The sequence below is a fragment of the Sciurus carolinensis genome, chromosome 9 (assembly GCF_902686445.1).
Source record: "Sciurus carolinensis chromosome 9, mSciCar1.2, whole genome shotgun sequence".
Taxonomy (NCBI): Eukaryota; Metazoa; Chordata; class Mammalia; order Rodentia; family Sciuridae; genus Sciurus; species Sciurus carolinensis.
The window spans coordinates 78,940,937-78,955,518 of record NC_062221.1 but is presented as its reverse complement, the minus strand read 5'-3'; the positions used below and the strand labels follow the sequence as shown (position 1 = coordinate 78,955,518).

The window sequence follows — 14,582 nt, the reverse complement described above, 5'->3', positions numbered from 1 at the left end:
TAACCAAACAAGCTAATTAGTTGAGTTTTTTAAAGTATGCACCTATGTGTGTGTGTATTATCTGGTATAGACAAACTATGTTTGCAACTTAATTCATACTTAATTTTTTCAACACAGAATGGGGGAAAAACATTTTCTTCATTTTTAAAATATGTATTATATTAGGGTAGCATAGACTATGCTATCAAATAATTCTGAACATGTAATTGTTCATTGTAACAGGTGTTTATTTCAGGTGGTCAGGGGCTCTATCAACTGGGCTGGGGTCCAAGATAAAAGTTCTTTAGTTTTCAACACATAGTATGTGATTTCCCTTCATGCCCAGAAGGGAAAGAATAGATTGGGAGGGAACAACTAACAGTCTACCTCATGTTTTTAATGCTATAAAGTTTTCTTAAGTGTGAAAAGTCAGAAATTTATATTCTAACATTGTAATTTGTATTATTCTTCTTAATTTAGGCATTACACTATCAGAATATTTCCGGGACATGGGCTACCATGTCAGTATGATGGCTGACTCTACCTCTAGATGGGCTGAGGCCCTTAGAGAAATCTCGGGTCGCTTAGCCGAAATGCCTGCAGGTAAGTCTTTGTGTTGCTCATCACATAAGCAAGACTGATAGGACTTTGAGGGCTGACTGAGAACCCCTCTTTTAAAACTTGCTTTCATTTTTCAGATAGTGGATATCCCGCATATCTTGGTGCACGTCTGGCTTCTTTCTATGAGCGAGCAGGCAGAGTGAAATGTCTTGGAAATCCTGAAAGAGAAGGAAGTGTCAGCATAGTAGGAGCGTAAGCATCCACATGTTTTACTTTTCAAAAGCGAAAAGGTTTTAAAGAGAATATTTGACTTGCTCTGATAATAGTGGTTCTTAACCAGGGCTGCATTCTGTTGTCACTTGCAGAGCTTCAAAGGACTTCTTGGAAGATGTACAGGTCATCTCTACATGTTCAGACTCTATAGTTGTGCCTTCACTGATGTATATTTGAGTATTAATACTTTAGAAATAACTTAGAAAATTATAGACATATTATGGTGAAATCGATCATGGTAAAAACAAAGTAAATCCAGGCAAGGTTGCACATGCCTTTTATCCCAGCAATTCAGGAAGGTGAGGCAGAAGGATCACAAGTTTAAGGCTATCCTTAGCAACTTAGGCCCTAAGCAACTTGGCAAGACACTGTCTCAAAATAAAAAATAAAATGGAGTGGGAATGTTGCTCAGTGTTTAAATGCCTCTGAGTTCAATTCCTAATATCAAAAAATAAATAAATAAAAAATAAAGATTTCATAATTAGTATATAAAGCCATACTTAGATCTCAGAGCTTTTCCTTTCTTCTTGTTAATCTGTTTGAATAGAATAATAAAACTGATTATAATAAAATATTATCTTATTTCTCATACTAGAAGGTGTTCAATAATTGTCATTGTTATCTGTAGTGTAGTTCTGGCATGAAGATTTTTATGTAAGATTTTTCTTTCTAAGGATCGTTTATTTCTAATTAGAAATTTCTAATAAAATTTCCAATTTTATTCATGTTGAAAAGTTAGGACTTGAGTTAGTTCAGTCATAGAACATTTGCTTATCTTTTGTGAGGTCTTGTGTTCAGTCCCCAACACCAAAAATAAATAATCAAGTTTTTACATTAAAATTGACTTTCAAAAAATTTGACTTTCATACATGTTATTTTTTATACGCATTCTAATGACTTATTATTATTTTAATCTAGAGTTTCTCCACCTGGTGGTGATTTTTCTGATCCAGTTACATCTGCTACTCTTGGTATTGTTCAGGTATGACCTTCCCTATTGTATTCAGTTTCTGAACTTTTCTTCCTCTGTTGTTCTTAGCTGTTCTGACACTATTCAAGTCATCATGTAATATTTAATTTAGTCACTAATGAGAAAGCAGTGGCAAAGTGCGTTTTAGAAATATCCTTAACACCAAGAGACTTTAATACTGTTTTTTCTTAATTCTTTTCCAGGGTTTAATATATTCGTGGACAATATGTGCAGGTAGCCCTAGCTATATAGGGTTCAAATAAATAGGTCCAAAACTGTAATGGCAAAACCTAGAAGTTTATTTTTTTCAAAGTGTGGTTGAAGGCAGATGATCCTATCCAAAAGTGGTTCTCTTTCATTCAGTCATAGTTGGGAGTCCATAGCTTGTTCCATCTTGTGGCTCCACCATCACCTCGCCTAGTATCTGGCATTTAAGAGGGGAAACTGTGCAGAAGACACATCCACATTTTTTGTGGGGGGATGGTACCCAGAAGTGACCCAGTTATTCCACTCATTTGTTAACTATACCCAGATGAAAGCAAAATGAGAAAATGTACTTTATGCCTAGGCAGTTGCTTCCCTGTGACAAGGCTTGAATTTTAGTGGATAGCTAGCCAACTTGGCCATTAAAAGAAACCTAAATAAGAGCTTTAGTTTAAAAAAAAAAAAAAGTTGATATGAAGGAATGAATCATAAATATGTATGTATAATTCATGTGGGAAAAATAGAGTATTTACCTGTGTTTCTGCCAATATCAGATGAAATGGCAGAGGCTAAATTTACAATTTTTAAAATCCTTAACATGCTAAAATTTTGAGTTTTAATTGTGAGGGAAGGTGGAACAAAGCTAGGAATTCATAAACTATCTGTGAATGTTTAGTATCTGAAACATGAATGTCAAATTTTATTGCATTGGCCCTTAATGATAGGAAGCTGAATTTAATCAGAACATTTAGAGATTTCAAATCCAAGTAAAGCATCTATTCCCTCTCAATAAGCCTTTTCTGGTTCTTCTGTATATATTGTACCATAATAATCTTCAAAAGTGTCAGTTTGCCTTTTTGCTATCACATTTTAACATTTTAAAGAAAGTTAGATAAAATTCAAATTTGATTTGTATTATTACCCACCCTGAAAATGAGAATACATTTTTTAATGAACACTTTCTGCAAGTTTATTCTATTTCAGTAACACTTGTCACATACTAAAAAGTTAAATAACTTGTCTGGTAAATTAAACATTGCATATTTAGGAAAAACAAATATGCTTCCATACTCTTTAAAACTTTTTAAGAAAATTGTTGTTAAATTTTTTGTGGAGTTTGTTTTTGTTTTGTTTTGTTTTTTAATTAGGTGTTCTGGGGATTAGATAAGAAACTAGCTCAACGTAAGCATTTCCCCTCTGTCAACTGGCTCATCAGCTACAGCAAGTATATGCGTGCCTTGGATGAGTACTATGACAAACATTTCACAGAGTTTGTTCCTCTGAGGACCAAAGCTAAGGAAATTCTTCAGGAAGAAGAAGACCTGGCAGAAATTGTACAGCTTGTGGGAAAGGTGAGTTTTAAAATCCCATGGGGTGTAGTGTTACAGTGGAATGTTATAAGGTCAGTTAAAACCTTGGGTATGCAGATTCTTGTCAAGCAAAATAAATAAATACTAAACAAATTCAATTTTAAAATTTAATAAATATCAAATGTTTTTAAAACTAATTAAAATTTTTTATTCTTTTTTTTTTTCTTGATACTGAGGATTGAATCCAGGGGTGTTTAACAACTGAGCTACATCCCAGCCCTTTTTTATATTTTATTTAGAGACAGGGTCTTGCTGACTTGCTCAGGGACTCACTAAGTTGCTGCGGCTGGCTTTGAACTCATGATCCTCCTGCCTCAGCCTCCCAAGCCGTTGGAATTACAGGTGTGCACCACTACACCTGGCAAATTTTTTATTCTTTATAACCCTTAGCATGGTCCTGAGTTTATTGTAGGTGAGAAAAAAACACTTGATTTTATTTTAGTTCTTGAAATGAAATGTACCCATCACCCAACCAAACTAGAAATGGTAGAGGTAGTATCTCTAACATAAAATGTTTTAGGACACTGGGGCTAGGAATCAAGGATTGGATTCTAGTTCATCCAGTAATTAACTATGTGACCTTAAACAAGTGACTTACATTCTTACATCTGTGTCTTGATGCTTCAAACAAAGATGGTTAACGAGGTGCAGTGGCGCATACCTATAATCCCAGTGACCCAGGAGGCTAAAGCAGGAGGATTGCAAATTTGAAGTCAGCCTCAGCAACTTAGAAAGACCCTGTCTCCAAATAAAAAATAAAGTTGGTAAAGTGCCCCTGGGTTCAATACCTAGTACCTCTCCCCCCAGAAGGAAGGTGATGGTGGTTTAATTAATTACAGCCAAATTAAATTGCTGAATTCAGTGACTTTTCATGTCAGATGCAGAACTAGTTAGGATTGTTAGACTTCTCCGTATGATTCTGTTCTTTTGATGATACCATATAAAGTCACCTCCTAATTTTTCCAAATAAAAGATAGTTTTATTAGATATTTAATTTGTATGGCATGTATTAAATATTTATTATTTATAGAGTACTATGGCCCTCTGAGAGGAATAAGAAAGAGAAGACCTACAAAACCTAAAGACAATACAGGAAATAAAAATACATGTTTATTTTGTTTATGAATGTAGATATAAAAATATTAAATGTTCATTTGTTATACCAAGTAAGTAATTAAAAATAGAATAAATATCAGGAGCAAGTAAAGGAATACAAATGTGGTTCAACACAGAAAATCTATTATTGCAGAACCCCAGTATAATTAATGTAATGGAAAAAGGATATCTCAATCAATATGGAAAAAATATTTGAAGTTTATTTCTTATTTATGATTTTTAGAAACCCTTTAGGCAAGAAGGAATAGAAATAAATTTCCTTAGTTTGTTAAAAGTAAGGTACAAAGCTGGATGTGGCAGCATGTGCCTGCAATACCAGCTACTAGGGAGGCTTCAGCCAAAGAATCCCTTGAGCCCAGAATGTGAGAACAACCAGGGCAACATAGCAAGGCTCCATCTTAAAAAAATAAAAAATAAAAATAGCATACTAAAAATGCAAGAAAAATATTTGACAAAATGGAGAATAGAGAAGTTTCAGATGCACCTCTTTTTAAAAATCAGGATTAAGACAATAATACCTATTAACACTGTTCAATTAAATATTGAGGTCTTTATTAATAATGTTAGAAATCCAAAAAGTTTTAAAGGAAGAGATTAAAATGTCACCATTTAAACACAATATATTCATATAACTAGAAAAATAACAGCAGAGGAATAGAAATAAAAAGAGTATAGGAAGGAGTCCTGATTCAAGATAAATATAAAGAAAATTTCCCTAGGATTAGGAATGTGATTCATTGGTAGAGTGCTTGCCTAGCATGCATGAGGTCCTGAGTTCTATCCCAAGCACTGGGAAAAAAAAAAAAAAAATGTCAATACAAGCAATACTAATTAGTAAATAGAACTAAAAATAAGATGTTCATAATAGGAACAAAAAAATAGAGTATATGAACTAACCAGAAATCCATATTTCTGCTTTGAAAAATATTTTAAAACTAAAAAATGAAGCAGAAGATGATCTGAAAATAGTCTACTCTTTTGGATGAATGACTTATTTAAAAGTGGCCACTTCTCTTTAACATATAAGTTCAATGTGATGCCAGTAAAATTTCTATTTGAATCTTCTGAGCAAATCAGTAATCATTCTAAAATCTATTTGCCATCACAAAGATTCATAATCCTAAAAATAAAAAATAAGGAACTTTCCTCTATTGGTTAATATAAAATCATAGTAATAAAAACAGTATGGTATTAGCAAAATAACAAACAGTGGTGGGATAGAATAGGTATAGACTTGTGTATGTGCATCCCCTTGATACTGTGAAGTGACTCCACAAATCAAGTGAGAGGACAGTGGGTTCTTTTAGTCAACAATGGAAAACTACTATTTGGAGAAAACAGAACTGGATTGCTACTAAATTCCACATACTAAGGTAGGTTCCAGGTAGATTATCAATTTAATTATGAGAGGGAATACTTTCAGTGTAATAGAAAAGAAATGTTAATAATAACATTTTGATCTAGGATTAGAAAAGGACTTCTTAAACCCCATTGAACACATTTAAAAAAAAAAAAGGTGTTTTGATAACATGGAAAGTAAGAATTTTTGACAAAGGCGTACCCATGAGTAAAGGTAATAAAGGTAACAAATTGATGACAGATTGGGAAAGGAGGTTTTTTTTTTTTTTTTGGTTTTTTTGTTTTGTTTTGTTTGCGGTGCTGGGTATCAAACCCAGGGCCTTGTGTATGCATGGCAAGCACTCTACTGACTGAGCTATCTCCCCAGCACCAGGAAAGGAAGTTTCTGACAAGTAAACTTGTGGGCTTTCTAAAATGTACAAAGATCTACTTTAAGTTAACAAGAAGATTGGAACCCAAAAAAATAGGCCAAACGGAAGAGCAAATAGATTATGGAAGAACTTAAAAGATTACAAGCCTGTGGGGAAAATGCTCCAACAACCATGACATATCACATTACACTGGTTAGAAAAACTGGAAAGCTGGGTATTGCCAAGTGTTGTGGGGATGAAGGAACTGTTTTACTCCTTTGGGGCATATCATTTGGTGCTACCTTTGTGAAAAACAATCTGATGGCACTTGCTTACATGTGGTGGGATCTAGCAGTTCTGCTTCTGGATATTTATCTCCAGAGAAATTCTCAAGTCCTTTAAGTGGACATTAATGATGGTGGGCAATTAGAGTAATTCTGGATGCCTTCTTCAGGGGACAAAAAAAAAAAAACATATATATATATATATATATATATATATATATATATATCAAAAGTAAAGAAGAAATGATGCACAACACAGAGAATGAATTGTACAAGAGCTAGATGCAACAAACCATGGGGCACATGGTATCATGGATGGATGGAAAATCTAGTGCCTAAGGCACAAGTGAGAATGATTTACATAATGAAAATGCTGGCACAAAATAAAATGTACTATTCACATAAATTTTAAATAAATAAAAGAAAGCCATATTTTAATATTTACCCGTGATTGAAGAAGGGATATGAGATAAAAGGGATTTTTTTAAAAAGAATGGAAGACCTGATCTTTACCTAAGGAACTTAATATACAATAAATAATAGAAGAATGCAGTTAACTCACTCTGCCTGTCCCTTTCTTACAACTCCCAAGAAATTTTTAAAACTAAGAATTAACTAAGATAATAAACCAGGATATGAAGAAGTACTTTTTTAAAAAAAGAACGATCAGTTTGTACTCTCATGTTAATAGCAGCCCTACTTACAACAGCTAGGAGTGAAAACAACTCAGATGCCCATCTATAGATGAATGAGTGAACAAAATTCATACAATGGGATATTATTCAGTCTTTTTAAGGAAGGAAATCCTGTCACTCACTACAACATGAATGAACCTCGAGGACATTATGCAAAGTGAATAAGCCATTCATTAAAAAATACTGTTTGTTATGATTTCACTTATATGAAGTATTTAAAGTAGTCACATTCTTCTCTAAAGAAGTACAAACAGGAAAAAATGTTCAACTTCCATAGCATTCAGGGATATGCGAATCAAAACTACATCGAGATTTCATCTTAGTTCAATCAGAATGGCAATTATCAAGAATATAAATAATGATAATGCTAGCAAGAATGTAGGGGAAAAGGTACACTCATACAGCATTTGTGGGACTGCAAATTAGTATAACCACTCTGGAAAGCAGTAGGAAATTCCTCAAAAAAACTAGCAATGGAACTACCATATGACCCATCTACCCCTCTTCTTGGTATTTATGGAAGAAAAAAATTAAAATTGTCATACTATAGTGATATAGACATATCAGTGTTTATAGTAGCGCAATTCACAATAGCAAAGTTGTGGAATCAACTCAGGGGCCCATCAATAAAAGAATGGATTCAAAAATCACAGAATGTCTGAGAAATTGTCTCAGCCAGAGGATCCTGAAAAATTTGATGACTGAATATAATGTGGTATCTGAATGGGCTCCTGGAGTGCAAAAGGATGCAAGGTAAAAACTAAAAATCATCTGAATAAAACATGGACTTTATATAACAATAACATATTCATTATTAATTGTTACAAATATAAGATGTTAATAATTGTGGAAACTGATGTGGGGTCCCTGGGAATTCTGTATTATTCCTGTTTATTTTTATTTTTTTGTAAATCTAAAACTAAACTAAAATCAATGAAAAATTTTACAATTCTTAATGAAGATAGAAAGACTCCCTGACATACCCTAGGTTGGTATGTTTTGGAATGAGATCTACTTATAACCTGAATTTTCTCTTTTGCCTTTATTCTAACTATACTGTAGAATTTTAAAAATTCAATCAAATTTTTATGTCATGTAAATAGAATAGAAACTATCAAAATTAAGAAAATGTCACATATATACACAGTGGAGTTTTTCTGTCATAAAGAATGAAATTATGGCATTTGCTGGTAAATGGATGGACATGGACAGCATCATACTAAGTAAAATAAGCCAGAGTCAGATATCTCAGAATATCAAGAGTCAGTGAATTTTTTCTCTCATATGCAGAAGCTAGAGCAAAGTAAGGGGGGAAAGTATCATAGGCATAAAGGGAAGACCACTGGAGAGGAAAAAGGAGACTGAGGGAGAGGGAGGAGGGACAGGAAAGTGATGGAAATGCAGAATCAATGACAAAATTTTGTTTGCATGTATAAACATACCACAATGAATTTCTCCTTTATGTATGTCTAGAAAGCACCAATTAAAAATAAATAGATAAATGAATAAAAGGAAAACCAATAGAGGAAGGAAAATAGAGAGGGAAAGAGAGGTACTGGAGACTGAAATGGAGTTTGTATGATTATGTCAAAATGAACCCCAATATTATGTGTAACTAAAATGCACTAATAAAAACATTTTTAAAATGATAGGTAGATAGATAGATAGATAGATAGATAGATAGATAGATAGATAGATAGATAGAAAGAAGACTCCTAGAGTAGAGGTTAGGGAACAGAGAAAAGGAGGAAGAGAAGGAAAGAGGAAATACTAGGGATTGAAGTGGAGTAAATGACTTTCCATGCATGTATGATTATGTCAAAATGAACCCCAGTATTATGTATAACTATGATGCACTAATAAAAAGATTTCTACAATAAAGTAGTGAAACTTGTAGAAATATAAAATAGAATGGTGGTTATCAGTATTTTAGAGGAGGAAAGAAGAGGGATTTATTATTTATGGACATAGGATTTCAGATTTGCAAGATAGAAAAGTTCTGAAAATCTGCTTCACAACAATGTGAATATACTTAACACCTCTGAACTGAACTCTTAAAAATAGTTAAGATGGCAAATTTTATCTTGTGTACTTTTTAACCACAATAAAAAAGAACATCAAAAGTGAATTTATTAATACATACCTGTAATCCCAGCAACTCAGGAGGCTGAGGCAGGAGGATTGCAGGTTAGAGACCAACCTTAGCAGTTTAGCAAGACCCTTTCTCAAAATAAAAAATAAGAGAGGTCTGGGTATGTAGTTCAGTGGTAGAGCCCCCCTCAGTTTGATACCCAGTACCAGGAAAAGAAAAGTTTTTTTAGGTATGATGTGTTGATTATATTATTTCTGCTTACTAATTGATTGTCACCATTGGTCCCCACATCATGAAAGTAAATTTCTAAAAATGAATCTTTTTCTCTTCTAGGCTTCTTTAGCAGAAACTGATAAAATCACTCTGGAGGTAGCAAAGCTTATCAAAGATGACTTCCTACAACAGAATGGATATACACCTTATGATAGGTAAGCTATATTGATTTTCCTTTTTCTTTTTTTAATTGAGGCATTACAATTATACAAAATAGTGGGATTCAATGTGATGTATTTATACATGCTATAAATGCACAGAAAATAATTTGGTCAATTTCACTGCAGTACTTCTCCTTTCCCTCCTTTCAGATTTTCTTTCCTTATTTGAGGATTTTCTGTTGCGTTTTGGCAAGGAGTTATCTACACATTAAAATCTTTTTTTCTCATACACAAACTCTGACTCAATATATCGGCTTATATTGTATATTAACAGCAGACATCTAATGAGCAGATACATCCCCTTGTCTCAATTTGCTCACCTGTGAAATTATGACAGTATTTTCACTCACACAAACATCTATAATTAGACTAAATTATGACTTAGTGTGCAGAGCTTGGGGATCATTACCTGCCTTAGAAACTTTCTTCACTACCTCCTTCTATTACCCATGTTTCTCGTGCTCTTTGCCTAAATAATTTTGTTGTTCTTTCCTACCTTGTTTGTCAAGAGTCCTGTATCTTTTTCTTTCCACCAAAACCTTTGTTAGTTGCCCATGCTAGCCCCTTCACTCCTGCCCAGTGCTTATTTATTTTCATTATTTTCTCTGCTGCTGCTACTGTGACATGTTCAAAGTTCCTATTTCTTTTAAGCTATAAGAATTTGAGCCCTCTCCTCCCAAGCTGGCTTTTCTCCCTCAAATCATAATTGGTTCCACATAATTACCAGAGAACTAAGCAAATAGGATTAACCAGAACGTAGAGCAAACAGATAATATGCCAGTATGTTAGTAAGCCTAAGAAATCTGTTAAATCAGGAACTCAAGAATCTAGAAACCAAATCACGTACACAAAGATAACTGGGGGAAAATCCTTTGGAAAAGGTGTGATAGTATTCGTGAAATTATGTATGCAGATGTCTAGGAGTGTGTTAGAAGATTGATATGGACATGTGTGATTGAAATTACTTACTCATGTATGTACAGTCTCTGTTTCTTTGTTATGAAAAGGTATGGATGGGTAAATGAAAATGAACATATTTAAGGGAAAGGTGCCACTGTTATAGCAACTTGCAGTTTCTCACTTTTCTATTATTCATGAAACCTTAACTAATATCACAAAAAAGTATTTACAACTCAGTTATTTTCCATTTGAGTTACTTACCTAACTACAATTTGATGATTTTACAGAGAAAAATAAACATCACCCTTAAAACATATAAAATAGGTACCTCAGATATCTCCATTCCATCTATGCCAAAGCACTGAGGTATCTTTGCCCCAAAATTCTCCTTAAGTAATTATTGGTCTTTTGTATTCTTTTTTTTTTCTTTCATTATGTATCATTCAATAAATATAAGGAGGTTGCATATTTAAATAAAGAAGCTGATTCTCTGGTAACTTACAGCTAAAGTTTTATACAATGAAAGTATGAACCCACTTTGAAGTTTGTTTTTGTTAATTCTTTTGTCCTTCATTTACCCTAGGTTCTGCCCATTCTACAAGACAGTAGGGATGCTGTCCAACATGATTGCATTTTATGATATGGCCCGTAGAGCTGTCGAAACCACTGCCCAGAGTGACAATAAAATCACATGGTCCATCATCCGTGAGCACATGGGGGAGATCCTCTATAAACTTTCCTCCATGAAATTCAAGGTATATTTTGGTTATACTGTAACTTTTTTTAGTAGGAAATGATTTTTTTTTTTTTTAATTTTTTCTAAGTTTGAGTCCCAAACCTGGGGTATGAAACTTGCTTTGATCATTTTCATATTATGCTCAGGCTGTGTATAAACAGAACAGGTCTTGAGGTTACATTCAAGTAGGAGTTCCAGTGATAAAAAATTATAGTATGTCATGTCTAAAATAAATGCTGACTGTTTCTCTTTTGTCTTAGCTGCCAGGCAATTTAGAGCTAAATTCATAGTCTAACAGCAATTATCTTACTTCAAGTGCCTATTAACATCTAGTTCCCATGTTCTTCTGAAATGATGTCTGTTCTGTTTACTTCTTTCAAATACCATATAGTACACAGTTTTGCTTTTACATGACCTCTCATTCTTTTGGAGGTACATAAGATAAAAATAGGTAGTTACATTAAGTTACCAGTAGAAACTCAAATGTATAAGATTGTTTTTAAAATATTTGATCAATTGAATTGCATTTAATTATCTCTAAGTTGTGACATTCAGGCATATTTACTAATTACCTACTGAGGATATTCTCAGCATATATATGTAATGTAAAAATTTTTACATAACATGTAGAGTATCTATATATTTAATCACAGTGTAGATTAAAAATATAAACCTGTATAAATAAACATTCACTATATCCAAAATTTAAAAATGTCCATAACCTTTGGGTCTTATCATTCTGCTTTGAGATATATGAACCAAGGAAAATATCAGAGATTTTTGTTTTGTTTTGTAGTGCTAGGGATCAAACTCAGGGTCTTGTACATGCTAGGCAAGCCCTCCATCACTGAACTACAACCCACAGATTTTTTTTTTCTATGGATATATATATAAAAGATAATTCATTAAACTTCTTAAATGTGATCCAAGAATGAACAGAGCCAACTACATTATGGCATGTCCACAGGATAAAATATATGAAGGCATTAATGTTTTTTCCCCAAATACTCAGAGATATGAAGAGATATAGTATAGAGTGAAAAAAAAATTAGTTTACAAAAAATTTATTATGTAATTTGATTTAAATTTTGTCTCTAAAAATTTATTTAGGAAAAGGTTGAAAAATATACCTGTAATAATGATTTCTGATAGTGCAATTAAAGGTGAAGTATTTTCTGTTTATATGCTTATTATATCAAGTAAGCATCACTAGATTTTTTTATGCTTTGGGAGAGTAATATTTTCCTATTCTTTAGCATTTAGGAAATTTCCAGCTGTTGGTATGGACAACCATGTAGTTGGTTTTGTGTATTTTCCTAGTAGTGGAATAACTGGGTCAGAGAACTTTGAATAAAGTCTCTTACACATATTACTTAAGTTGCCTTCCATGAGGATTTTAAATTTGAAAATTTGTTTTCCAGATTTCTGTTCTATATCACAGTGTGATACTACCAGACCTTGAAAAACATATTCTGTTTTGACTAATTTCCAGTTATATATACCCAGTCATATGCATCTAATATTATGTACAGTATTGAGGTTTGGTCATTGAATTTAACTGGCAGGCAAAGTTCAAAACTGAAATTTTATTTTCTATTTGTGTGGAATAGGATTCCGTTTATACATTTAAAGGAAAATGAAAGTAGTTTTGACTCCTGCCTGCAGTTTACTAGTATACTTTGCTTAATCTAGTACTTGAAATATTTTGAATATAAGGAACTTACCACACATTCTGAAAATTATTTTCCAAAGGTAAATTGAATTTGTAATGTCTTTTTTCAGGATCCAGTGAAAGATGGTGAAGCAAAGATCAAGGGTGACTATGCACAACTTCTTGAAGATATGCAGAATGCATTCCGAAGCTTAGAAGATTAGAACTGTGATTCCTTTCCTCCTTTGCCTCAGCAAACTCATATGTGTATATTTTCCTGAATTTCTCATCTCAAACCCTTTGCTTCTTTATTATTGTGCAGCTTTGAGACTAGTGCCTATGTGTGTTTTCCTGTTTATTTGGTAGGTCTTATATCAAACAAACATTCCTTTGCTCCAGTATTTGAAGGGCCTTCCCCATTCTTTATCCGAAGTGGTGAATGTAGTAAATATGATATACAATGGCTGAACTACTGTAAACTTGTATGTAGGGTGAAATCCCTCCTTGTTCTAGGTTTGCCCTTTCCTCATCTCCATGAAATTGTAAACAGGACTACTGCATATACTCTCTTTGCAGTAGATTTAGAATGAAAGGCCAGATTTTTAAACCTTTTAACGGGTACTTTGTGAAATGACTTAATATCTAATGTGGTCACTTGCAGCTTAGCATTTTGCTAAGTAACTACTTTGCAGGAAATATTTACTTTTAATAAACATTGATGGTTAATGTTCCAATTATGCATTGCTTTCCCAGTATAAATCAGGAATATTTTTGGGAAGCTATTGGGAACTGCATTGTTTTTAAAACAGACATTCATGGAGCTCAGCATAATATATGAATCAGTACCCTCTCAAAGCGTGAAAAAAGAGTCAGGTGGTCAAATTTAGATTAACATCATCTTGTTAAAACATGCTTTATTTCACTAGGGAAAATTCAGTATCAAGGACTATTATAATACTACATTACTATGAAATTCTTTTTAAAAGTACATTTAAAACAATCATTGAAAACTTGATCTACATCACATACTCTTTCTTTTCCTCAAACACCTTGGAAGCTTAAGTTGCCTAAGTTTATAAGAATCATGTGGCAATGTGATGATCAGTAAAATACTGCAAAGATATTTAGTAGTGGTTAAAGACTGTTTGCCCCTTTAAGAACCAGCTGGGCTGTAGTGATTCTTGGGGCCAGAATGGCATTATGTTTTTACAAAGTAATAACATGTCACACACACTTACATGTTTGTTTGCTTGTTGAATTTTTGAACAACCAGTTTACCAATTGTAGAAAATGTCGCTTTCATGTGTTTTTTCTTATTCACTGAGTTGGAAGGTTTCTCAGAATATCTATGGCCAAAGTAGTGTGACATTTCCATTCTGTTTAATAGGGATGAAGTTAATTCTTTTATCTGCTGGTAACAGAATCTGAGTCATGTGAAAAAAAAGAAAAAAGATCATTTCATCCTGTCTTTTAAGTATATGTCTAAAAATAATAATCTCTGTGTGTTTATACTAAGACACGCTGCAGAATAGTGCTGAGAGCAAGTTTCCCATTTACTCTTTCTGACCAGTAGTGGTGGCACCATTGCTTCCTTTTTGGGAAAAGGAA

At 33.1% G+C, this 14,582-nt stretch overlaps 1 protein-coding gene across 2 annotated transcripts in view; it reads left to right on the top strand.

Moving 5' to 3' along the window:
- Atp6v1a (ATPase H+ transporting V1 subunit A) overlaps nucleotides 1-13,708 on the top strand; it is a 59,717-nt gene extending 46,009 nt beyond the window's left edge. For both annotated transcript variants that reach the window (XM_047564553.1, XM_047564552.1), the window contains 7 exons: nucleotides 460-582; nucleotides 678-792; nucleotides 1,732-1,795; nucleotides 3,136-3,339; nucleotides 9,587-9,681; nucleotides 11,171-11,342; nucleotides 13,106-13,708. In XM_047564553.1, the coding sequence (XP_047420509.1) occupies nucleotides 460-582; nucleotides 678-792; nucleotides 1,732-1,795; nucleotides 3,136-3,339; nucleotides 9,587-9,681; nucleotides 11,171-11,342; nucleotides 13,106-13,198 (866 nt within the window). In that variant the 3' untranslated portion in view covers nucleotides 13,199-13,708. The remainder of the gene's footprint in view (nucleotides 1-459; nucleotides 583-677; nucleotides 793-1,731; nucleotides 1,796-3,135; nucleotides 3,340-9,586; nucleotides 9,682-11,170; nucleotides 11,343-13,105) is intronic.
- Nucleotides 13,709-14,582: the final 874 nt, after the last annotated feature.